Below are 27262 nucleotides of genomic sequence, written 5' to 3'. Positions count from 1 at the left end.
GCGCAAGAAGCGAAGTTAGCAAAGCAAACCAATAGAAAAATGCTCGCGGAATTTTCAAGGGCTTCTCCCGGAGTATTCACGCAAACTTGAGCAGGCATGTCAAAAATTTGTCTTTCATATTGACTTTCACGATGGGAGGTTTGAGCACACTTCGGGGATTATTCTGACCCGCCAAACAGAGAAAAACGAAGGGAAGGCATTTCGAAGGTACCGAAGGCTGATTGACGGGGCAAGAAAAGCCTCCTTAATTGGCGGTCAATCGCTGTCAATGTCAGTCGTCTGAAAGAGACTGATTTGCGCGGCCCTGAGAATATATGATTCAAAAACCGTTCGCAAATACAAATCGGACAGGTTTGGAAAAAGGTGTTTTGAGGACATTATTAAGTGACACTGAACAGTCCCTCCGCAACCATCATGCGTGGGCGAACGTGTCGATCCGAAATCCTCTTCTTTCTACCCCGATGCCCCCGTTCTGTCTCTGCGGGGATAATTGGTTATTAGGTCACAAGTTTACATAATAATACTCAGGCTCTTTCGCTTGCTTTTGAAATCGCTCATGAAATTCGGGCATCATCGCATTCAAAGACAGTTTTTTTTTTTTTTTTTGGTGCACACATACAAGTCTGCAGAGTTCATCGATAATGGAATGTAAGAGAAAAGTTTTTTTGTTTTTTTTTATCCTCTATTGAACCACAGAGTAATTAGCTTCTCTACTGCGATTTTCCACTGAGAAGTGCTTGAAAATAATAGTAATAATAAATATATTTATGGAGCTTGGACACACGAGAGCTTGCAGTGATCTATTTCTTCCCTTCCTGGAGGCATTGCTGTGGTCAATCACACATTTTATTATATTCTATTGTTTTTTTTTTCTATTTTATTTGATCATAGTTATTTTTTGCTCTGAGCTGTTTTATAACTGATTTTCTTTATTTTATTTTTTTTCTATCAAGAAAAAAAAACAAACATTCTTTTTGCCTCTTAGGGAGCTTGTCATTTCAAATTCTACATACTTTATCGCTGTCTTTTCTAATGAAAAAAGTGGCAGACAATAAGAGACTTGCAGAACAGCCAATATGATTCACTTTTACTGTAAACTTCACCTTTTCAAAAAATTTAATTGGTCTCTTGTGATATCGGGGAAGGGGGGGGGGGGTTTGTGTATCATTTTTTAAATTTACTTCATTCATACTCCATCTTAAATAATCTTTGTCAGACACCGAGGAGCAACCGTCATATTGCAAATTATAAAGGAGAATATAATTATTCTTAGAAATACAGTGGACCATCGCTACTTTGTGGTTCGGCCATCATGACGTCACTGCTTTGCGGATTTTTTTTTTTGTTATTTTGTTCGCATGATTTTTTGTCCTTTTTTTTATTGCGGTATTTGATTTATTTATTTATTTATTTATTTATTTATTTATTTATTTATTTTAATAACTGTATTCTAGCCGAAGAAGAAAAAAAACTGAAAAAAAATACAGAAAATTAAACAAAAATTTAATTAGAAGAGAAGCGAGAAGAAGGGGAAGAAATCGAAGAGCGGTCGCAATCTCGAACAAATTGCGGCTATGTCAAATGCTGCAAAATCCATGCAAAATACATCGCAAGATTGGAAAAAAATTACTATTTCTAACTGTCGTCGCAGTTTACCAAAACCGTTTTCGACCAGAAAAAGATCCAGAGGCAACGACCGCCTAGAACGATCTTTCTGACCGTTCGATTTGGCTTTCGTGCTTTCGCTACTTTCTATAGCTGTATTTTTGCAGTATTTTTATTTTTTTTTCATGATGAAACAGCCATATTTTACCCTGAGAAGAAAAAAAAAATAGTCAAAAATATAGTTAAATGAAACAAAAATTCATTTTATAAAATAAAGATCTCCGATATCAAGCATCGCTCCTTGTAGGTTTTTCCCAGCATACAACATCCTAATCCACGTCTTTGCTGTTCGCGTATGCGTGACTTCTGTCTACTTTTACAGTTTACGGGAGATTTGTAAAGGATTGAGGGTTAATATATCTGTAAATCCCATCAAAATTTGAGTGAGGGTACGTTGTAATACACTCACCGGCGAGGAAAGTGTATTTCAAATGAAGACTAGGAGGGTGCCACGCTGCGTCGCTGGCAGGCACTTTAATTGTTTTAAACACATCTACGGGTGAAACCTCTTTTTCCCGGTGCCTCGCCCACGTGGAGAAATCTTTTTGACCTTGGACGTCACCCGTTCGCTCCTGTCCTGGCGGGAGGCCGATGGATCGGCTCTGCCGTCCTCTGAGTATCTTTGTCCTTTCAAACGCACCCACTTCTGTTTTGTCAGCTCTTCTGTGATTACGCAAAAAAACACCTGAAAAAATGATGTATGACTATCTAACAAAGGAAGGCGTAGAACATTGTTGATTATATACTTTTTTTTTAAATATTCTCTAAATATTAAATATAAAATATCTCTATATAAAATAAAATATATATAATATTAAATTTAAATATAAAAGATTCTCTGTCCGCTTTTCACTTCTTTACTTTTTTCTTTCTACACATTTATTCCTGTTATTTTTTTAATATTTTCATCTTATTTTTTTCTGTCTTATCCAGAAAGCGGGGGAAATTCTTTTGTCACAGAGTGTAATAATTAGTCTAATTAGTCTAATAGTCTAATTCTCTGAATATTCTGTCAATATTCTCTGTCCACTTTTCACTTCTTTACTTTTTTCTTTCTTCGTATTTATTCCTCTAGATCAGGGGTGTCAAACTCATTTCTCATGGCGGCCACATACGGCCAAGGTAGATGTCAAGTGGGCCGGACCGTTAAAATAATGGAATACTCAGCAATAAATAACCAAAATATCATGTCTTTCCTCTGTTTTGGTGTAAAGAAGTACAAGAACATTAGGAAAATCTTGGAATTTCACGAACAATCCTTTTACAAAACATTTCATGAAACACCTCATATTTCCTTCGACAAAAGTGAAATTTACTTCAATCATTCACATGTTTGCATTGCAATCATGTGATCATGAGATCCCACTGATCGTACAAAGGCACAAAACTTTAACAAGTAATTGGTATTGAAAAATACAGTAATGCACTTTAAGATTAAATGAGACTTATAAAGAAAGGGATTTTTAAACCATTTACACATGTGCATATAAAATCTAAATTGAATCCCTGCCTACACCCTACAAACTAAAAAGAGTGCTATTAAATGTGTAAGGAAGAAAGTATTCACCTGTCCTGTAAATGTGTAAACTACATCCATGAAACATGCAAACACATACAATACATACTGAAAATGTATGGAGTTGCATGAACAGTAGAATTCCATCATACTAGTTTGTAGTGAAGCTGGTGACTTAACTTCAAATTGCACATATTCGCTAGCAATTAGCTAGCTGGCTTTTACCGCTGCTTCACTGATTTCTCGGCTATGGGTGAAAGTGGACGCTGTTTCCTCCGACCCGCCAGCAATTGGTTGATCTTATCTCTTCTCAGTTTTCTTTGCAAGCTGTCATATTTTTCGCTCTGATGAGTCTCGTAGCGGCGCCGTATATTATATTCCTTAAATACCGAAACTTGTTGTAAACACGCTAAGCACAAAGGTTTCCCGTGCGTCTCCGTAAATAAATAGGACTTAGTCAAATTTTCTTTGAAAATTCTACACTCTTTAACTACTTTTCTCTATTTTGATAACGACATTTTGGCGTAGCGGGGAGGGAGAGAACAGGGTAGAAACAACGTCATAACAAGCAGCAGGTGGTGCATTGATAACGTCTGCTGATTGGTCCGTCTCAGTGATGCAGATTGCCGTCTACTCTGACCAAAATAGTGCCCCCCTAGCGGAAAATTCTTGAATTGTATTTAATTAAAAAAAGAAATCCTTGTCTTTTATGCATTTTTCACTTTCAAAATTACCCTGCTGGCCCGGTCGAACCCCTTTGCGGGCCGGTTCCGGCCCGCTGGCCGTATGTTTGACACCCCTGCTCTAGATGTTATTTTTTTAATATTTTCAATTTTTTCCATCTTATCCTAAAAGAAGGGGAAATGCTTTTGTCACAGAGTGTAATAATTACATTACAAACAAACATGGGTATAAATATACTTCTTTACTTATCATTTTTTTCAACCTTTTCAACCTTTTACAACCTTTCCCCGGGGGAAAGAGCAGCTCGGTCTTGTCTAGGTTGAGCTTCAGCTGGTTAGTTGCCATCCAACAGCTGCAATTCGGGTTTCCACTGGATTCCCAATGCCAGTCTGCCGAACTCTTCTCTGCTCTGAATTACAATTGCAATGACTTGAAAGGTCGCAAAGATATTACGTCTCGAACTCAGTGTAGTTTTGTTGCATCGTAACAAGTACTGTTGTACAAGTACATCTTCTGCTGACGCTCAAATCATGTGTAAGATGATGAGCATGAATTGTGGGAAATGTAGTTTATGGTCAATGCACGCGTTCGACTGATTTATTTTAAGACAATCTGACATTTTAAGACGGGCCACATCAAATATCGTCGCTGGCCTCGAGTTTGATGCGTGATCTTGAGCAGTAAAGGTTAGCCGGAACAAGTCTAACATGTGTGTGAATAAGACCGGACACCGATTGATCATTTTGTTGAACATGTTAAAAAAATATATAGCAAACATGCATGTATTTGAGTAGGTGAGTGCAGGTGAATATCACATATTTTAAGCATGAACAGCAAGAAATCAAAAAATGGAAGCAGTTTGGATCTATCTGTCTTTTTATTGTTTTGAGTACGTCTTGGTCATGCATCAAACTGGGAAACGTTTGAAAAATTCTATTTAGTTACGAAAGGCTTACAAGCTGGTGTTATATTTCTTACTTTGTTTCTTTCCACGCGAAAAAAAAAAAAAAAAAAAAGAGCCCCCAGTGTTGAACTCAAAATAAAAATTTGTCCCCATTTAATGAGCGACGGATACCCAAATATATGCTCAGATTGAGGGAGATGATAAATGATTACAAAAAAAAAAAGAAAAGACGATATAAAAATGCAGCAATGCCCAAGCGGCAGCAGAAAACATCAAAGATATCTAAAAAAAAAAAAAAAAAAAAAAAAGTCAGATGTTTGTTGTATTTTCATGCAAAACATGATCCAATTATTATTTGGATGCTTAATTCATTTTTTTTTTTCTGCACGATTTGGCATGTCAACATAGTGTTTTTTACTGTCATCAAAGTTGTTGATGAGGAGCTGATTAGAATACACATCCCGTGGATGAAAAGCCAGAGGCTGAGACATTTCTACTCTATCAGATTTGCCGGAGGTTTCGCGCTCTTTGAGGTTTCTCTCTTCATCCTATGTGGAACGTCAGATGTATGATAGGATTTACAAAATGCCCCCAAGAGCGCCAGGCGTAAATGTGAATCTTGTGAAGAATGCGTGGCTTTTTACACCTTCCAAAGTGGGACACGTCGTGCAGATATCATCTCAGACGTTAATGTGTTTCATGATCTGGCTTCTATCTCTGGCAAAAGCTTTTTGAACTTTTATCCGGAGTCACCAAAGTGGAAATTAAGTCCTCATGCATGAGTTTAGTTGCAAATACAAAAACTGTCTGTCAAGCCGGCTGTTCGCCGTCAAACGTATCAAACAGATTTTCCCCGTCGTGTCACCTTTTTTTTTTTTTTTGTTGTGTTTTTTTTGTGTGCCTGACGCTCTCCTTGTACCGTCTCCGTGTGCTTTTGGGATGCGTTAAATGTACAAGTTCTTCTGCGGATGCTGAGATTTAGTGGATAAAAAAACTGCTATGACTATCTAACAAAGGAAGGGGTAGGACATTATAGATTATATACTCTTTTTTTTTGAATATTCTCTAAATATTCTGTAAATATTCTCTGTCCACTTTTTACTTCTTTACTTTTTTTCTTTCTACATATTTATTCCTCTAGATGTTATTTTTTTAATATTTTCAATTTTTTCTGTCTTATACTAAAAGAAGGGGAAACGCTTTTGTCACAGGGTGTAATAATTACATTACCAATAAATATGGGTGTAAATATACTTCTTTACTTATCACTTTCTTCTGTCTACATTTATTTGTCTAGATTTTATTTTTTGTATTTTTTGTCTCATATTTTTTTCTGTCTTATATCTCCAAGATAAGATAATATAAGATAAGGTAAGATAAAATATCATTGATTGATCCCCAATGGGAAAATTCTTTTGTCACAGAGTGTAATAGTTACATTACCAATAAAAATTGGTATAAATGTACTTCTTTACTTTTTTACTTTTTTCTTTCTACATATTTATTTATTCTTCTCATTTTTTTTTTCTATTTTTTGTCTTATTTTTTCTGTCTTATACCTCTAAGATAAGATGACATAAGATTGATCCTAATAGGGGTAATTATTTTGTCACAGCAGTGTAATAATTACATTACCAATAAATATGGTTATAAATATCCTTTTTTTTTTAACTTTTTCTTTCCACATATTTATTTATTCTACTCAATGTTGTTTTTTATATTTTTTGTCTTATTTTTTTCTGTCTTATACCTCTTAGATAAGATAAGATGAGAAATACTTTACTGATCCCCATTGTGGTAATTATTTTATCACTACAGTGTAATAATTACATTCTTAATAAATATGATCATAAATATCCTTTTTTTTTAAACTTTTTTCTTTCTTCATATTTATTTATTCTTCTTGATGTTATTTTTTATATATTTTGTCTTTTTTTTTCTGTCTTATACATGTAAGATAAGATTGATCCCCATAGGGGAACATTTTTATCACGACAGTAACAGCAACAATAAATATGGTAATAAATATAAATCGAGAGACAATTAAAAGATAGAAAAAGAATCCACACATTAATAGACAGCAGAGTAAACAACAACAACAACAACAACAAGGATAAGAATAGACATCTCTAATCCAAAGATGCTGCTATTGTTGTATTATTTTTAAGGTTCTTTTTGATGTCGTTGCCCTCACTGCGTAACGACAATAAAAGTGATTCTACAGAAAATTCTAAAACCTATGAACCATATTTACAAAATGTAAAGTTTGACCGAGCAAAACTTAATAATCCTGCCATGAGATTTTCAGGTGGCAAAAATGTGTTTATGAGACTTTCTCCAAATGTAATTTGTTTGTTTGCACAAATCCCTCTCATATTGAGTTTTCTCTGACAAGCCATTTTATTTTATGTCTTTTTGGAGACGCTGCGTCTGCGCTTGTTTTTCATTCATAGCGGCGTCAGAGTTAAACCGCCGCAGTCGATCCCACACTTAACTTTAACAACCAACACAAAACCCACAAAGAACACACACATCGGGGCGTCGGATTTAGATTTTTACACCGTGCGATTTGAAGAATCGTGTCTAATGAAAGTGACATGGGCAGCTGTCCTGACATTCGTTTTCATTAAACGTCACAAGCGACATTCAATCAAATATAATCGCGAATTAACCAAATTGATGTCCAGCTGGGGTTTCTGACGCCGCATCTGATCCGGTCTGACGAATCTAAGCTTTACTTCATTTATTTTTATCTTTTCTGTAGGTGTTCATTTTGTCACACAGGCAGGGGCACAAACCTGCAGCCGAAAAATGATATATATATTTTAAATCAATCATTTTATCAGGATGTGTAATGTTTATTTGATATTGATTCATTTTTATTTTAAATCAATCATTGTATGACAATGTGAAATTTTCATATGATATTCATTAATATTGTATTTAAAATCAATCATTTTATCTGGATGTGTCATTTTTATATGATATTGATAGTGATTTATTTTAAATCCATTGTTTTATCACAATGTGAAATCTATATATGATTTTAATTAATATTTCATTCAAAATTAATCATTTTATCACAATGTGAATTTCTTACATCATATTCATTAATATTGTATTTAAAATGAATCATTTATCAGGATGTGTCACTTTTGTATGATATAGATTATTTTATAATTAATCAATCATTTTGTCATGATAGGTCATTTTTATATGATATTGATAAAAAAGTATTTTAAATCAATCATTTTATCACAATGGCAATTTTTTAGATGATAATGATTAATATTTTATTTAAAATCAATCATTTTATCATGATGTGTAATTTTCATATGATATCAATTAACATTTTATTTTAGCTCAATCAATGTATTAAAATGTGAAATGTTTATATGATATTCATTAATATTGTATTTAAAATCAATTATTTTATCAGTGTGTGTCATTTTTATATGATATTGATTAAAAACTTATTTTAAATCCATCGTTTTATCACAGTGTGAAATTTTTATATGATATTGATGAATATTTTGTTTAAAATCAATCTTTTTATAAGGATATGTAATTTTTATATGATATTGATTATTTTATAATAAATCAATCATTTTGTCATGATACGTAATTTTTATATGATATTGATAAAAAAGTATTTTAAATCAATCATTTTATCACAATGGCAATTTTTTAGATTATATTGATTAATATTTTATTTTAAATCAATCTTTTTATAAGGATGTGTAATTTTTATATGATACTGATATTTTATGATAAATCAGTCATTTAATCAAGATGTGTTATTTTTATTAATGATTTATTTTTAATCAATCAATGTATCACAATTTGAATTTTTTATATGATATTCATTAACATTGTATTTGAAATCAATCATTTTATTGGGATGTGAAATTTATATATGTTATGATGAATATTTTGTTTAGAATCAATCTTTTTATAAGATGTAATTTTTATATGATATTGATTATCTTGTGATGAATCAATCATTTTATCAGGATGTGTTATTTTCATATGATATTGATCATGATTTATTTTAAATCAATCGATATGATATACATTAATATTAAATAAATTGATAAAAATCAACCATTTTATTGGGATGTGGGATGTGTCCTTTTTATATGGTATTGATAAAAATGCTATTTTAAATCCATCGTTTTATCACAATGTGAAATCTATATATGATATTATGTAATATTTTATTTAAAATAAATTATTTTATCACAATGTGAAATTTTTATATGATATTCACTAATATTGAATTTAAAATCAATCATTTGTCAGGATGTGTCATTTTTATGTGATATTGATAAATATTTTATTCAACTTTTTTTTTTATCAGAATGTGTCATTTTTGTATGATATTGATTATTTTATAATAATAATCATTTCGTCACAATGTGAAATTTTTATACGATATTGATGAAAATTTTATTTTAAATCCATCTTTTTATCACACTGTGTACTTTTTATATGATATTGATTCTCTTATGATAAATCAATCATTTTGTCATGGTCCATTTGTTTTATATGATGTTGATTAGTAAAATCTTTTTAATCAATTGTATATCGCAATGGCAATTTTTTAGATGATATTGAATATTTTATTTTAAATCAATCATATTATCTAGATGTGTAATTTTTATATGATATTGATTATTTCATTGTAAATCAATCACATTTTCATGATGTAAAATTTTTTTATGACATTGATGAAGCTTTTCCTTGAAATCAATAATTTTATCAGGAGGTGAAATTTTCAGATGATATTGATTATATTCTGATAGATAAATCATCATCATGATGTGTAATTTTTTTGATGATATTGATTCACATTTTTTTAAATCAATCATTTTATCAGGATCTGTCATTTTTATATGATATTGATTATTTTATGATGAATCAATAATTTTAAAATGATGTTTAATTTTTATATGATATTGATTATTTTATGATAAATCGATCATTTTATCATGATGTGTAATTTTATACATGATATCGCTTAAAATTCATTTTAAAGTAATCATTTTATCAAAATGTGATTTTTTTTTACATAAAGCAACATTTTATTTAAATCAATCATTCTATCATCATGTGTAATTTTTATTAGATAACAATTATCTTAATTTCAATCTATCATTTTATCAGGATATTTAATTATAATATAAATTTCAATATTTTACCAATTGATTACTATTTTATATGATTTGTGATTATATTATTAAAAAGAAAGTATAAAAGTCTTACTTGCACAGAGCAGTTTATTCTTGAATTTTCATCAAATTATATATAATTTCCCCCCAAAAAATATATATTTACTCTTTCTTTTTGCAATCTTTATAGCAATAATCCACCTCTTCCCAAAACTGCAAGCAACACAAAAAGGAGGCAATAAGTCAGCTGGAGGGGTCAAGGAGTGGGAGAATCATTTGATATGAAAGCTGGTAAGATGAGGAACAGTACAAAACACAAACACACACACACACACACACACACACACACATACACTCAATGCTCTGGTGTGGGTTTTATTGACCAGAAAGTCTCTCTCTCTCTTTCTGTGTGTGAGCGTGGGTGTGCATGTGCATGTGCATTTGCTTGCACGTGTGTGTGTGTGTGTGTGTGTGTGTGTGTGTGTGTGTGTGTGTGTGTTCAATTGGAAATCCCTTTCAAAAAGAAAGAAAGTAACGGTCTCTCCAAACAAAAGTTAGATGACATATTTAAATTCATTTTACCAAACACTGAAATAAACAAAATAAACGTGTGTGTGTGTGTGTGTGTGTGTGTGAATGTGTGTGTTTGTGCCTATGTGTGCCTGTGTGTGTTCGACAACTAGAAAACTCTTTAAAAAAAAGAAAAGTCTGTCCCATCAGAAGTTTTGGGTGTTTAAAAACTTAACACCCCAATTTTGGGGTGCCTCTTTTGTGTGTGTGTGTGTGTGTGTGTGTCCATCTTACTCGTTAGTGCTGAACTGCAGCCCCAGGACACACAGAACCCACACACACACACACGCACACACACACACACAAAAGGGACCCCAAAACTGGAGTGTTCATTTTGTAAGTGTTTAGTGAAATGAGTTTAAATATACAATGTAACGTTTGAGGGGGCGGACTGTCACTTTTTTCTAGTTTTAGAACACACACACACACACACACGCACACACATGGACAAACACACACACATCCTTTCAGGTCAATAAAACACACCAGCGCAGTGTGTGTGCCTGTGTGTGTGTGGCATACATGGTAGTCTCCCTGTATTCTGTCTCTGCCCGTGGTGCTGAACCACAGCACCGACACACACACACACACACACACACACACACATACACCGATTTCACGGTTTTTATGTAACTTCTTTGCATGAATTGTACAACAGAGGCGGCGTGACTAAATTAAAAATGTGTGTTTGTACATCCCAAAAAAAAAAAAAAAAAAAAAAAAAAAACGAAAAAAGAAAAACACCTCTTTGGAAACCGCTCCAAAAAAAAAAACAAAAACGCTCAGCCTCAACACACACACACACACACACACACACACGAAATCCCACCACTGAAAATCAATGACACGCTCAGTGCGTGGAGAGAGAGAGAGAGAGAGAGGACAAGAGAGGGATGGGGGGAGGAGATGGAGGAGGAGGAGGAGGAGGAGGAAGGCGGCGTCTGGTGACAGCGGAGGAGGAGAGAGAGCTTCCACTCCTCCCTCGGTCTTCCACGGTCCCCCCTTTTTCTTTTTCACCGTCAATCCAAGAAGCAGTCGGGTCCTGCCGGAGCGCCCGCAGCTCGGATTAATCCGCCTCCCCCCCCCCGTCCCAGCAGCACCTCCACCTCCTCCACCTCCTTCCACCTCCTCCTCCTCTTCTTCTTCTCCTTCTTCTTCTTCTTCTTCTTCTTCCTCCCCGGGCTTGCAAATAGGTCGAAGTGTCCCAGGTAAGCGGATCTCCTCTGCTCTGACATCCGGCGAAAGTGAGTAGGATGGAGGCGTGAAAGCAGAGAAGCGCAGACAAAGCATGGGATGCGAGGTGTGTGTGTGTGTGTGTGTGTGTGTTGTTTTGACTAATTGCAATTTAAATCGACGCCCCATCTGCCGCTGCGACAACTCTCCAATGTTCCTAATCCGATTAGAGAGAAGAGATCACTCTCCCCTCGGTGCGATTATTTCTATTTTTTTTTTTTTTTAATTCAGTAAAAGTACTTGGACGCACTTTGCAGCTTCCTCCCTGTGTGTTCTCACACTCTACCTGTCTCACACACTGCTTCTATATTTTTTTTTATTTTTTTTTATTTTTTTTTAATTTTTCCTCTTCACATTTGCTTTTTTTTTTTTTTGTTTTTTTTCCAGAGGATGCTCGTCCTTCTGTTACCTGTCGTGGTTCTCTTGCTGAGCAGAGAAGCCGCCGCAGTCTCCGGGAACAATAACGACAAATGGCTGAGCACCGTGGCTCAGTATTCCAAGGACAGATCCTGGAACAGATTCAGAGATGTGAGTTTCACTCAGACACACAAATTCTAGCCAAAAGGAGCATTATAATTAGTTTAGGGGAGCGAGAGAGACAGAAAGCTCACTACGCCCTTCATAAGCCCTGAGAGTATATGGGCTTTTGCCAGCAGGTAGGATCCACCTTGGAGAGACTCAGCAGGATTGTCTTAGAATAAATGTGTAAGGTTTTTTTTTTTTGTTTTTTTTTTTTTGTCTTTGAGTCCCAGTAAAGGAGTTTTTGTTTCATTTGAGAGTAAAGTAGCCTTTCTTTTATTTTTTAACATAAAAAAATCAGCCATAGTTGTATCAGGATTTGGAAAAAAAAATAGGCAATTATTTGAAAAAGGTGATGATATTCAAGCAGTTTAGCGCAAGAGGTTATTTAGATTTATAAAATGCTTGTGTTTGCTGTTGTCTGACCTCACGTCATCATATTTAGAGCTCCCCTAAACCCACTGATTTTATAATCATTTTCTGATGTGTTTTTTTTTTTAAACACAAAAAAATCAGCCATAGTTGTACATGGAGTTGGAAAAAAATAGGCAATTATTTGAAAAAGGTGATGATATTCAAGCAGTTTAGCGCAAGAGGTTATTTAGATTTATAAAATGCTTGTGTTTGCTGTTGTCTGACCTCACGTCATCATATTTAGAGCTCCCCTAAACCCACTGATTTCCGATGTGTTTTTTTTTATACACAAAAAATCAGCCATAGTTGTACATGGAGTTGGAAAAAAATAGGCAATTATTTGAAAAAAGTGATGATATTCAACATTTTTGCGCACAAGGTTATTTAGATTTATAATATGCTTGTGTTTGCTGTTGTCTGACCTCACATCATCATATTTAGAGCTTCCCTAGACCCACTGATTTAATAATCATTTTCTGATGTGTTTTTTTTTAACACAAAAAAAATCAGCCATAGTTGTATGAAGAGTTGGAAAAAAATAGGCAATTATTTGAAAAAGGTGATGATATTCAAAGAGTTTAAGATCACAAGGTTATTTAGATCTAGAATATGCTTGTGTTTGTCTGACCTCACATGATCATATTTAGAGCTTCTCTAAACCCCCCGATTTCCGATGTGTTTTTTTTTTTTTATATATATACACAAAAAATCAGCCATAGTTGTATCAGGAGTTGGAAAAAAATAGTGAATTATTTGAAAAAGGTGATGATATTCAAACATTTTAGCACAAGAGGTTATTTAGATTTAGAATATGCTTGTGTTTGCTATTGTCTGACCTCACATCATCATATTTAGAGTTTCCCTAAACCCACCGATTTCCGATTTTTTTTTTTTTTTTATAAGCACGAAAAATCAGCCATAGTTGTATCAGGAGTTGGAAAAAAATAGGCAATATTTGAAAAAAGTGATGATATTCAAGCAGTTTAGCGCACGAGGTTATTTAGATTTAGAATATGCTTGTGTTTGTCTGACCTCACATCATCATAATTAGAGCTTCCCTAAACCCACCAATTTCATAATCATTTTCCGACGTGTGCGCTTATACATTACATAATTACAGCAGTGTTACAGTTTCAAAAAAAAAAGCTCCAAATAAAAATGAGACACATGGGATGTACAGCTGTACACGCAAAAATATTTGATTTGAGTGTCAGCATTTCAATAAATCAGTGATGTAAAGTACTTGTTATGATGCAACAAACCACGCTGAGTTTAAGACGCAATAATTTTGGATCTTTTTTTTTTTTTTTTGTGCACATCCTTTCAAGTCCACCACAGCCATCTACTGATGATTCCCCCAATTTTTTTTTTTTTTGGTGTATTTAGCCTTATCGCTTCACTGAAACACTTTATAGTTTATAGTTTATTTTTATTTCTAATTCTGCCTTTCTTTTATTATTTATTACTGTTTTATATTCTGTAACTCTGGCACTGCAATTTCCTTCGGGATTAATAAAGTTGTTCTTATTCTTATTCTTATTCTTATTATGTGTCAAACTCAAGGCCCGCGGGCCAAATGTGGCCCGCCACGTCACTTTATGTGGCCCCCCACCAGAACGTCTTAAAAGGTTTGATTTGCTTAAAATAAATAAATCAAATGCGTAAGGGACCGTAAACTACATTTCCCGCAATTCTTGTCAATCACGTTAACCCCGCAAAGTTACTGCTTCCCGCCATTAGCTTGCAGTGTATCCACCACAGTGCCATTTTCAAAAATTGTGAAATACAAATAATTCCTAAATGTTCAGGAAGAGAAAAGTTGATCCAGATGGAAGGCGAATACATGTTTGTGCTTCAAGCAGAAAAAACGGTACGACTTTTGCGCTGTGAGGCACAGATTTTGTCACCAAACACGGAGCTAAGGATGCTAAAGTTAGCCTTCCAGAAAAACAACAAATTGTCCAAGAATTAAAAGCCGAACTACGATGTTGGCGGAACGCGTCCATGAAAGCTAACTTTGGAACCGAACAACTATTAAACATTTTGTTTTTTTTTACATCTATGCAAATGCATCTGCATTATTTTGGACTTGAATGAGTGATACAGGAGTAGTTCTATTATTAAACATTATATTTAGTTACATTTATCCTGTTAGCATTACACGTAGCTCCCTTTGAGGGCTACCATGATGCTAACGTGGATTAAATCGATGGATTTGTGGTATTCTTAGCGTAAAGAAATGCATTTTTGACCCTTCCATCCCCATCTACTGGAGATGATGTGAGCGGTGGTATCCTTCTTGCTGATCTACACCCAGCAAGTGCTCTCCTACCCGCTGAGTCTGTGTGTGTGTGTGTGTGTGTGTGTGTGTGTGTGTGTGTGTGTGCTTGTGCATGCTGCTCACTCTTGATTCCTCTCTGTGGTCTCCTGTTCAATTGAAACTCATTAACAGTAAACTGTCAGAGTGCAGAGGACAGGATTAGGGGATAGTAAGCGATTGAAAAAAATAAAAATAAAAATATTGGATAGGCGATGACATTTTCTTCTAATATTTCAAGTTAAAAACTCCCAGGTGCTTCTTTAAACGTCACGTTGTGTATATAAGATGCTGTCCCTCATACGTACTTTCATTTTTTTTTAATTCAAAATACTGTTCAAAATACTGTCAAATGAGGCGGTAAAATAAATAAAAAAAAGTATTAATATTTTCAAACTGTATGCCTTTTTTACTCAGATTCTGACAAATTTAAGATCACCATGATGAAAATTTGAAAAAAAAAAATTAGGCATAATTAATACAATAACATGACTTGGAATAAAATAGATGTATTTATTTTCTCAATCAATCGAGGGTCTGACCTCAAGGAATATTTGGATTTTACTCCTGTAAAAATACAGGATAGCTAGTTGGTCTCCTTTCTAGAGGAGGAATGTAGAGAATAGGGTTAAACGGAGAAGGCTGTTTTTGCAGTGGTCACCCCTGAGGGGAATAATACTGGATACGGTGCAGAAATATATTTACTCGGACGGCATTTTTGTTTTTTCCAGTCCAGTTCTGGTCAGAGAGGGATTAGATACCAGTCACGGAAAGACTATAAATTGTGAAGGAATGGTGGTCCTTCTCTGCATGTCAGCCCCGTGATCAACTGGCAACTGGTCCGGGGTGAACCCTGCCTCTGGCAAATGTCATCTGGGATTGGCTGCAGCCCCACATGACCCTGTCACCAGGATACGCACTGTCCGTAATAGATGGGTCTAGGGAAAACGTGCAGTGCAATTTTTTTTTTTTTTTTTTTTTTTGTGTGTTTGTTTGTTTTAAACGTACGGCGCGGGGGCCAGTACCGGCCCGCTAGTGGGTAAAATCTGGCCCGTTGAATAAATCTACAATTTGCAAAAATACATAAAAATCTGTTGTTTTTTTTTTTAATATATTTATTCTTATCTTATTCTTATAAAATATGTACAGCCAGTGGGCCAGTACCGGCCCGCCAGGGGGTCCAATCTGACCTGTGTAATAAATCTACAATTTGAAAAAATACATCTACAATTTGAAAAAATACATAAAAATCAGATCTTTTTTTTAACATTTTTTTTTATTTTTATGAAATACATATAGCCAGTGGGCCAGTACCAGCCCGCCAGGGGGTCCAATCTGGCCTGTGGAATAAATCTACAATTTGAAAAAATACATCTACAATTTGAAAAAATACATTAAAATCAGATCCTTTTTTTAACATTTTTATTTTATTTTTATGAAATACATATAGCCAGCGGGCCAGTACAAGCCCGCCAGGGGGTCCAATCTGGCCTGTGGAATAAATCTACAATTAAAAAAAATATGTAAAAATCAGATCCTTTTTTTGAAACTTTTATTTTACTTTCATAAAATACATACAGCAAGCGGGCCAGTACCGGCCCACCAGGGGGTTTAATGTGGCCAGTGGAATAAATCTACAATTTGAAAAAATACATCTACAATTTTAAAAAATAAATAAAAAATCAGATCCTTTTTTTTAACATTTTTATTTTATTTTTATAAAATACATGTAGCCAGCGGGCCAGTACCAGCCCACCAGGGGGTCCAATCTGGCCTGTGGAATAAATCTACAATTTGACAAAATACATTTACATTTAGAAAAATTACATAAAAAAAATCAGATCCTTTTTTTAACATTTTTATTTTATTTTAGTTTATTTTTATAATTTACCTGTTCAAGGGAAAAATTTTGACTTAGTGTCACTTCTAGGTAATTATGCTATGATTTTACTGCTTGTTTGTTTTAAATGTACGGTGCAAGGGCCAGTACCAGCCCGCCAGGGAGTCCAATCTGGCCTGTGGAGTAAATCTACAATTTGGAAAAATACATAAAAATCTGATCTTTTTTTTTATATATATTTTTATTCTATTCTTATAAAATATGTACAGCCAGCAGGCCAGTACTGGCCTGCCAGGGGGTCCACTCTGGCCCGTGGAATAAATCTACAATAAAAAAAAAAACAACATAAAAATCAGATCCCTGATCCTTTTTTTGACACTTTTATTTTATTTCTATAAAATACGTACAGCCAGCGGGCCTGTACCGGCCCACCAGGGGGTCCAAACTGGCCCGTTGAGTAAATCTACAATTTGAAAAAATACATCTACAATTTGAAAAAATACATAAAAATCAGATCCTTTTTTGACATTTTTATTTTATTTTTATAAAATATACGCACGGCCAGCGGGCCAGTAGTGGCCCACCAGTGGGTCCAATCTAGCCCGTGGAATAAATCTACAAGAAAAAAAAAACATAAAAATCAGATCCTGTTTTTAACATTTTTATTTCATTTTTATAAAATACCTGTTCAAAGGAAAAATTTGGACTTAATGTCACTTCTAGGTAAATGTGCTATGATTTTACTGCTCCGGCCCCCTTGACATCAAATGGCCTCTGGACCAAAATGAGTTTGACACCCCTGATTTAGAAAACCTTGTCCACGTGAGAGAAAGAATTACATTCGAGAATAAGATCATCTGTCTTCTTGTCTCTTATCATTTTACGTTCCTGAAGCAGACACTTTTATTTGCGATGTGTCGTGGACGTTCCCACATCGCTCAATTCCTCTTTTCGCTCCACATTGAGACATGACTTCCAAAAAAAAAAAAAAAAAAATTCTGCTTGTTTCTTCCATTTCCTTGTCTCCATAACTTTTATATATTTTCTTTTTCTCCCTCATTCCTGATCCACCTGCTCGGCTTGCTGCTGTATTTGTAGTGGGTGGCGACGGCAGGTACACTAATGAAACACAGTTCAGATTGTTCATCTCAAAAAAAGAAAAAAAAAATATTTTTTTTTTGATGTGGTTTTCCCAACTTAACGGTTTTAAAACCTGCACAAAAAAAAAAAACAAAAAAAAAAACAATTGCTCCATGGGAGGCGTGAAAAAAGCATTCCTCAATAACAGCATTGCTATTAGTATGGTGAAGCTCACTCCAGTTAAATTTTATAATTGATAGCCTTCGGATTATTTATAGGCGCCGTTGTGTTTTATTTTAATGTCTCCGCTTCCTCTTTGCAATACAAATGCGCTTGAGCTTATGGAGGTTATTGAGTTTATTCGATCACTAAAACACATTCGGTTGTTTCAAAACCCCGGAGTTTCCGGAACGGCATCATATTGGCCTTTGATTAAAAAATATGATGTGAAAATGGAGAATAGCTAAGGTTTTTATATGCAGCACTCAGTGTGACTGCTTTTCCTCTTTAAGGAAGGGGAACTTTTCTGTAGCTTGCAGCTGCCTTGTGTTGTTGGCAGCATCAAAGTGCTCTGGCAAGAGCAAAAGTGAATATGGGATATCACACCAAAACACAGATGCAAGCGCAACACAACGCATTAGCCGTCCATCCCGAGCCTGAAAATGCGGCGAGCAAATTCATATCAATGGAGGATGAATGAGCGGATCATTTGATTTGGTGCAAAAGTGCAGTTCGTAAGACGATGCATGTGAAGAAGCTTGTTCCTAATCTTTGCTTTGGAAGATTCAAATCGTTTATTATCACGCGTACGGCGTAGAAACGTGCTGATAGGAAGAGTGTAAATATTTTTATAAATATGATGTCGGTGTGCGACTCAAAAAGTGAAGGTGCAAATATGAGTGTAGTTTAAATGGTTGGTAAACTTAACATGTGCAAGACTGACTGAGTCTGGACTCTAAAACAGTGGCGGGTAATTATTTTGTCCGGCGGGATAAATTTCTTATTTAATTCTGATGCGCGGGACAACTTTGTAAATAGAAGAAAAATCAAAATTGCAATTTAAATATTGAATTTTTTTTGAACATTTTATTTCAACTTTACAATCCTTCGTGGTTATATCAATATGCCGACATTATTTTGCATGTAATTATCCATCCGGTTTCTAAATTCAATATTGATCGCAAATAATTTTTAGAATATTCAAAAGAAAATAGTTTGGCGAGCCGAATAAAAAAAGAAACAAAAAGCAAAACGGGCCGCATGTGGCTGGGCGACTGTAAAATGCAAACAAACTCCATCAGTAATATTTTTTGACCAGATGAATGAAAACACGTCTCTGAATGTTTGTTTGTTTTTTAACAGACACTGATAATAAATCTGATTTAAAAAAATAATGTTCGGCCTTTGTCGAAATCAAAGCAGGGAGAGGCTAAACACACAAAATCAGAGAGTGTGTGTGTGTGTGTGTGTGTGTATGCCGGAATGTAGGTTTGCATTTTATACACGCATTTAATTTTCATACTATTATTATAAATTTAAGGATCTGCTCTCTGTGTGATCTATTACTGGGCGATGCATGGAAATTATCAGACGTGCGTTTTTTTTTGTTTTTTTTTGTTTTGTTTTTTTTGCGCAATTTCACAGCGATTGCAAGAAAATGAAACCGTAGAAAAAAAAGCATAAAAAAGCAGTACTCAAGATCAGTCTGACCTGAAAGTTGAAGATTTAAATTATGTTTGACTCGCTCTGATTAATCCGATTTAATAAAAAAAATAAAAAAAAATTCTCGAACCAAGCGGCGGGTATTAAAATGGAATAATAACAATTGTGTAGAAAGCTTGAAAACGTTGTATTTTTCATAACATGGAAAGAAAGCGTGTTCTTGCTGCCTCCCCTCCCATGTCTCGTGTCGGAATATTTGTATGTAAATACGGTTAGAGGAGCTCGCATCATCCAACGGGAGCCAGGTTTTATTTCCAGGACACGGAACAGATGTTTTTGCTCGTCCAAGTCTTTTTTTCTTTGCATTATTCTTTGTTTTTCAGTTGAAAACTCCCTTCCTGGACGTCTGTCAGCTGTGCAAAGTCCAATCCTTCTTATCTTCTGCTGCTTTGCTGCTTAGTATTTGCGATGTGTGTGTTACCTTATATAATTATGCAAATGTTTGCAAGGCCATCTCTTCACTCCAAGATGATCGCAGGGTTTTTTTTTGTTTTTGTTTTTTGTTTTTCGCACGTTACAGTCACGCTGTTTTGTTTGTTTGTTGTTTTCGCGCGGTCGGATTACATCGACAATGTGGCTCGTCGCTGCTCGGAGTCTCGGTTAGATTTTAAGGTTGTCATTTTTTATCAGCGGTCTTCTCTTTTCGGCGATGACAGTCTCTCCGGGGCTGCCAGTCACACACACACACACACACACACACACACACACCCCGCTGTCTCTTTTCACGTCCGTGTGTGTGTGTGTGTGTGTGTCTGCAAAGTCATCTGAGCGTTACTCAGCAAATGAACGGTATAGCATGGTAGCGTTTTTGTTTTCAAGCCTGGCAGGCCGTATCATGGGTTTTTGGAAAAGACTTTGCTGAGGAGGCGAAATCTTTCAGCCTTACTATCAACACACTCTTACCGAGGACCTTCTTGCTGTTGCTGTATTGTAATTAACAGGACCTTTATTGTGTGTGTGTGTGTGTGTGTGTGACCGCCCAAGTCGGTATGTGTGCGTTTTGCTCGGCTGTTTTTAGAACAGCGGGGGAGGGGCCGGGTGTGCTTTGGTTTGGACCAGACGAACCCGGGAGTCACCTTCACATCCCTCACACACACACACACGCACACACACACACACACACACACACACTCACAGGTATCAAGTGTGAGGAGACGTGCGATATTTCTGTCAATTTAAACCGGCTGCCATTTTCTCTGATCTCGCTCCCGTCTCTGTCTACACTTAAGCTGGCGCTACATTTTTATTTTTTATTTTTCCTCAACTATGTATTATCTCCAGACTCTTCTGAGGCTACATTTTTATTGTTTTATAACACGTGACTAGAGAAGAAAATGGCGCTGTTCAAAATAAACCTTCTCCATCACTGTGTTTATATTTCCACGACCTCATTTTTCCACCGTCTGAAACGCTGCTGTTCATTGAGTAATTAATTCAAAATGTAAAAATAAGTACGTCTTCTCTGTGCGAAGGAAATCATACATCGCGCTATTCCGTTTATTGTTGTATCGGTTTAAAAATGCTGATAGATATTTTGAATGTCTTTTTCCCGTCACACACACACACACACACACAAACACACGCACACACATACACTTCCTGTAATCCAGCCTGAGGCTTCAGGTGAGATCGATCAGTAAATTTACAGGGCCTGGTAACTCTGATTTGAGCCTAGATATAATCAATATGAGTGTGAAAATCCAGGAAGACACACACACACACACACACACACACACACACACACACACACCAGCCTATTTATCCAAGTCATATGGAGCAGTGACCTTTGTGTAGCCTGTTGAAATTGTCCTTGTCCAGCCTGTGTGTGAGTGTGTGTGTGTGTGTGTGTGTGTGTGTGTGTGTGTGTGTGTGTGTGTGTGTGTATGTCTTGTTGGGTAGGCAGACAAAGCACAAGAGATGAATGATTTCCCGGTGTCATTTTTGGATGTAGATAATAAAGAGGAAACAGATAAAAGAAATTTGTGGTGAGAAGGATGACAAGCTTATATTGGATGAATTCTATTTTATTGGATTCTATTGGATAATTTATTGGATTATATTGGAATTTATTGGATAATTTATCGGATATTGGATTCTAATTGGATAATTGGATAATTCTATTGGATAAATAATATTGTATTTGTATTTCTTATTCTCCCTCCTTCCTACTATTATCTATTATTGTTATGTTTTACTTGAAACTCTGGCACAACAATTTCCTTTGAGATAAATAAAGTTGTTCTGCTTGTTGTCGAGCTGGTGTTGACGTTAAACCTACTCGTTTTGCCAGCGGGATTGTTTAAAACATCCAAGTCTGTCATGATTGGTCAGAAGTTAACCTTATTTTTAATACGCAAATTTGTCTAAAGTCAAAGTTCGTCCAAATGCATGGATTATTTTGGGTATCACCCACTTTGGCTAGACTTGTTTGGAGGCTTTTTTTTTTTTTTTTTTGCGCTGCTCTTGTTCGTGCTGCCGGGTTTGCTTCGAGTGTTTTTGTCTCAAGATTCACCCAAAAAAAAAAAAAAATACAGATAGTGATGAAAAATATCCCACACAGAATATCGTCCAATTCTGTCAATAATTTATCAATGAATAATATTACAATTTTTAAGAGATGAAAAGAAACAATTCTTATTCGATGTTAAAATTATACCGCTATTTAAACTTCAAGTGCGGTGGAGGATCTTTAGTTCATTTAGATGGAGCCAACGTTTTCCTCCTTAGCGGGAACTTGTTGAAAGTGTCAATAAATTTCTTAGCTTTAACAGGAAGAGACATGGAGGAGAAGCCGATGCGTCTGAATCAGCCATTTGGATTCGGCAAAGAAATGGGGCTCTTTAGCTCCCGAGCCAACCGAGATCGGGCTGATAAAGCACTCCGTGGTCCTGAATATAGAAGACGCTTAGGAGACAAAACACAAGATAAATAAAGGTATTAAAAAGTAAATTCCAGCATCGGGAAAGCAGAATACAGTCAACAAGAAGAAGCTTGATAAAGAATTTATGTTCTACATTTCAAATGCGTGGTGATAGTCGTACAACATATTTATTCGAGACTGAACTCATTAATTTTATATCCAGAGTCATTTTTTTAATCTTTATAGAACTAAAAATTAGTGGTCTTTTCTTTATTTCTGTATGAAGTCGGCAAGCAAATACTCCTGTAAGCTCGTCCTTGTTTTCTTTCATTTATCTTATTTATTTTATCTTACATTGCTTATAGAGGGACAGCTTCAGTCAAGAGTACTTCCAACTCACATACGCCCCCTTCAGGTGAGGCACAGTATTCTCTGCCTCACCTCATGACTTTTTTCTACAGTTTATTCTCTGATCAGTGAGAATAATTTTATCGCGCACTGACGCTGAAGACATGACACAGCTTGTAGAAGGTGGTGGTGTGTATCATAATACAATAAATCTTCCTACAATCATTATATAGGCGACATGCTGAGGAACAGAAATGAGCACTTTGTAAGGGAGTGCGAGGTGAGGTCGGCTTGTTTGAACAGGAAATACACAACTTTGTACGTGAGAACACTTAAAAAAAAGATTTGAATCATTCAGAAAATGCAGTTATGAATGTGAGATCAGTGGAAAAAGGTTTATTTATCTCACATTATTGTTTTTTTTTCTTTGTTGTTTTTTTTTTTCATTATCACTGGTGAGGCTCTGCCTCACTTGCCTCCCCTGACCTCATGTCAGTGGTGTGAGACCCCCTACTCTGTTCTTCCATTTTGAAGATGATGGCTTATTTGACTCCTATAACTTCCCTGCAGGGCCGGGGCATCGCTCCAAGTTGAGCTGGCTTGTGATTTGTTTTGTGGAAACAGGGTTTAATAGGGTTGCCATGTTAATGTCAGGGTCATTAGAGGAATTTTGGACTCACCTGAACAGAACAGAGGCTTGAATGTAAAGATCTACCAGAAACCAATGTAGACCAATCAATCCATGTTGTTTGGGTCTCAACAACCCCTTGAACACAAACTAGGGGTGATCAAATCCAAAAAAGTCCGATGTCTGCCAAAGCTAGAGAAGCAGAGGCCCAACATGTTCGGAAAGCCCTATAGTACCCTGTCTGGGCCTTTGCCAAAACAGAAACCACCTGCAGAACACTCAAAGCACAGGAGGAAAACAAAAACAAACGTGAGAAGGTTGCCATGTCCTCCATTGCAAGGGCTTTTTACAAATGCCGGTATGCTTCAAACCCCAAAACACGCAAAAGCAAAGACTGGGGTACTCCAAGGACAAAAATGCCAAAGCAACAGACGAGAACACGGTTTACGCTGCCAAGTGGATTGCAATGACTTCTATATTGGAAAGACAAAACAACCTCAGAGCTGACGGTGGCACAGGAGAGCCACCCCTTCCGGACAGGACCTGCACCCGAAGGACAACGGACACTCCCTTAACCAATACAATGCCCGCATTCTAGCCAGGGAGGACAGATGGTTTGAGGATTAACTCGGATTCGGACGACTGAGAACCTTAATAGACATGAGCCTTTATATTGATATGAAGTATGCGAACAGCTGCAAAGTGGACCAGGACATGTATGCTCGGCACTACCTGCTTCGAATGGCACATCATGCTCAATCAGCCTATAGCACGGCAAGTTCGGATCTACTTAGCCAATGTTATCCAATGTATGAGATCTCGCGTGGGCACAATGGTACAGCAAGAGTTCCCGATGCTGAATTTTAGTTTAATTTCACAATATTTTTACTGTTTCTTTTCTTTTTAGGCTAGAATATGCCTGTTTATTCATGACAAATAATTCCAATACTGCAAAAAAAACACGACAACCAAGTTAGAAAAAAATCTGCCAAGTAGCCAGGGTTTATGAATTCTCGTTTTAAGAAAGAGAGAAAGTAGGAGGTTATTTAATACTTTCAGGGGAAGTGAATGAATCTTAAATGCACAGCTTGTTTTGATCATGGCAGTTAGAATACAGACATATATATATATGCCTAAATAGGTTTACATATGTTTGTGTCTCCTTTGCTTTTGTAAAATAAGGCTGTCACCTCGCTGTGAGCTGGGACTCGTCAGATGCTTCTTCCTCTGGGTTTTACTTCATTTTACCCGACTTAAAATTTGTTCTTGTTATTTGTTGGTGTAGTTATTTGGACCTATTCATTAGTGGGGATGTCATGCTGGGCTTGTTTCTACTAGCTCCTTTTTGCAAGCAATCAAAGTTATGGCCTGTGTCAGTTAATCTAGTGTTCTTGTTTCTATTTGCGTGATCTGTAATTCAAAATGTATTTTAGCCGCTATTTCCTGATACACTCATTGTTCAGGTGTTTATGTTTTGAAAGGCAGAACCGTTATTTTCATGCAGCAGAAGTTTCACCTTGCTGTTTCTTGCACAAGATGATTTTTCATCGCTAAAAAACGGGTCGTTTTCTGCTGTGTTTGGATTTTGATGCATATGGATGAGGCGGCAATCTGTTGCTCTGGATTGTTTAGGTTTTGCGAAGGTCAAAAGTTACACTTGTTTTCCTCCCTTTCAGTGTGATACAAACTTTTTTTTTTTCCTCGGAGGAACGGTTAACTTCCTGTTGCGTGACGAGCCTTGAAAGAGCCACTGAAAAATACAGTGGACGCTCCAAGACCCCTGCAAAAAGGGAATTTCTGCAGCGGTGTGATCATTTTGATGGTATTTACAGATATAAAAACCCTCGATGAACCTCCCGCAAATTGTTATCAACCCACCATCAACTACAACGCATCCCACGCTCTTATACAGTACGCTAAACACTTTGGAATAATTGTAACGTATTGAGACATTAAAAAAAAATATTACAAAATGTACAGTCAATAAATAAATTAAAAATCATACTAAATGTTAATAGAAAATTATTTATGGAGAGAAATCAGACTTCATATTTTTAATAAATCATTTTATAGGGTATTATGCCATTCAAAAAATAATAATACAAAATGTACGGTCAATGAATAAATGAAAAATCATATTAAATGTAAATATAAAATTTTAAATGGAAAGAAATCAGACTTAATATTTTTAATAAATCATTTTATAAGGTATTACGCCATTCAAAAAACAGTAATACAAAATGTACGGTCAATGAGTAAATGAAAAATCATATTAAATGAAAATAGAAAATTATTTATGGAGAAAAATCAGATTTCTGATTTTTAAAAAATCATTTTATAGGGTATTGAGAGATTAAAAAAAAAAACAATACAAAATGTACAGTCAATGAGTAAATTAAAAATCATACTAAATGTGAATAGAAAATTATTTATGGCAAGAAATCAGACTTCATATTTTTAATAAATCATTTTGTAAGGTATTGAGACATTCAAAAAACAAAACAATACAAAATGTACAATCAATGAGTAAATTGAAAATCATACTAAATGTGAATAGAAAATTATTTATGGAAAGAAATCAGATTTCATATTTTTGATAAATCATTTTATATGGTTCTCACCATTGAGAATACTTTTCTGCGTCGAAACTTGAATGATAAATTTGCTGCACAGTAGTTATGGCGATGAAAACTGATAAGGCGATACAACGATAGCAGCGAGAGTTCACCACGCTGGGGGTCTTTGTTTCGCAAAGGAGATCTCGTATTTTATTTATTTTATAAAATGAATTTCAGTTAAATTTTTCTATATTTTTTTCAGTTTTTTTTTTTCTTCTTGATTAAGACTTAAAAGTGAACGGGAAAAAACGAACAATAAATTCTTCCAAAAAAAAAAAAAAAAAAAATCTGTGAAATAGCGATGGCGCCAATCACTGTATAACAAAACCCACGAGACAGATTCTACATATGAGATGATACTTCACAGTTTCTGCCTCTTTCACCAATTCTTTCTTTCGTCCATCAAATCGCAAAATCACCACCGGACCGACTACATCTACATCGCACAGCAGCCTCGTCCTGTGATCGAACGTATGTCTTGAGGACGCAGTGGCGCCTCCAGAAGACGCCAGGAATCATCTTACAAATCATCGCCGAAATAAATTGTTCCACAACGTTTCGGCGTAGGCGCGATCAATTATGCGTCGGATTTTATTTACAACGGCGCCGTCTCTCTCCGATCACATTCAGAAGTGTCCCTCTCAGCCCGTGAGTGCGAAATAAATCACGCGGTCTTTTTTATCACGCTTCTCCGGAGTTCCTTTCGATCAGTGTCAAAAATCTCTTGGCTCTCCTTCTGTCTCTCCTCCTCTCACTTCGATGTTTATGGTCTCTAAAACCATGTCAGATTGAATTGGTCATTATCTCATTTCCCCCCGAGGGCAGGGATATACTTACTGTTTATGTGTGCGAGTGTTGTATGTGTGTGTGTGTGTGTGTGTGTGTGTGGGTTGAGAGATGTCTTGTCTACTTCAATAATTCAGGAGATTTCTGCCGCCGCAGCTCTCCTGGTTCTCCTGAGAGTCGGTAAAGGAGACGAAAAAAGACGTGGCCGATCGGTTCCATGTTGTTTTCCTTTTTCCGCCCGTTGCGTTATTTTATAGATCACTACCGACGACACGCGCCGCGCACTTGTTTACGACGTATTTGTTGATAATAGCAACCCATCGTAGAGCCTCGAAGGAACGGGAAAATACCGCATGTGGAGTCACGGCCCCGCAGGTCGTACGTGTT

General features: G+C 35.7%; 1 protein-coding gene across 3 annotated transcripts in view; it reads left to right on the top strand.

Annotated features, from left to right (window-relative positions):
• The first annotated feature begins 11504 nt into the window (after positions 1 to 11504).
• The window catches only part of spock1 (SPARC (osteonectin), cwcv and kazal like domains proteoglycan 1), a 151372-nt gene continuing 135614 nt past the window's right edge, over positions 11505 to 27262 (top strand). Inside the window, exons 1-2 of one of the 3 annotated variants that reach the window (XM_086158272.1) lie at positions 11505 to 11718; positions 12131 to 12271. In XM_086158272.1, the coding sequence (XP_086014398.1) occupies positions 12134 to 12271 (138 nt within the window). In that variant the 5' untranslated portion in view covers positions 11505 to 11718; positions 12131 to 12133. Of the gene's footprint in view, positions 11811 to 11832; positions 11938 to 12130; positions 12272 to 27262 lie in introns of those variants that run through there. The other 2 variants (XM_086158271.1, XM_086158273.1) reach the window with 2 other exon arrangements.

This window comes from Fistularia commersonii, chromosome 13 (genome assembly GCF_037954325.1).
Source record: "Fistularia commersonii isolate RoL2024-O1a breed Wild chromosome 13, RoL_Fcom_v1.0, whole genome shotgun sequence".
Taxonomy (NCBI): Eukaryota; Metazoa; Chordata; class Actinopteri; order Syngnathiformes; family Fistulariidae; genus Fistularia; species Fistularia commersonii.
Note: the sequence above shows the minus strand (reverse complement) of the source record. Positions and strands in the feature narration are given on the sequence as shown.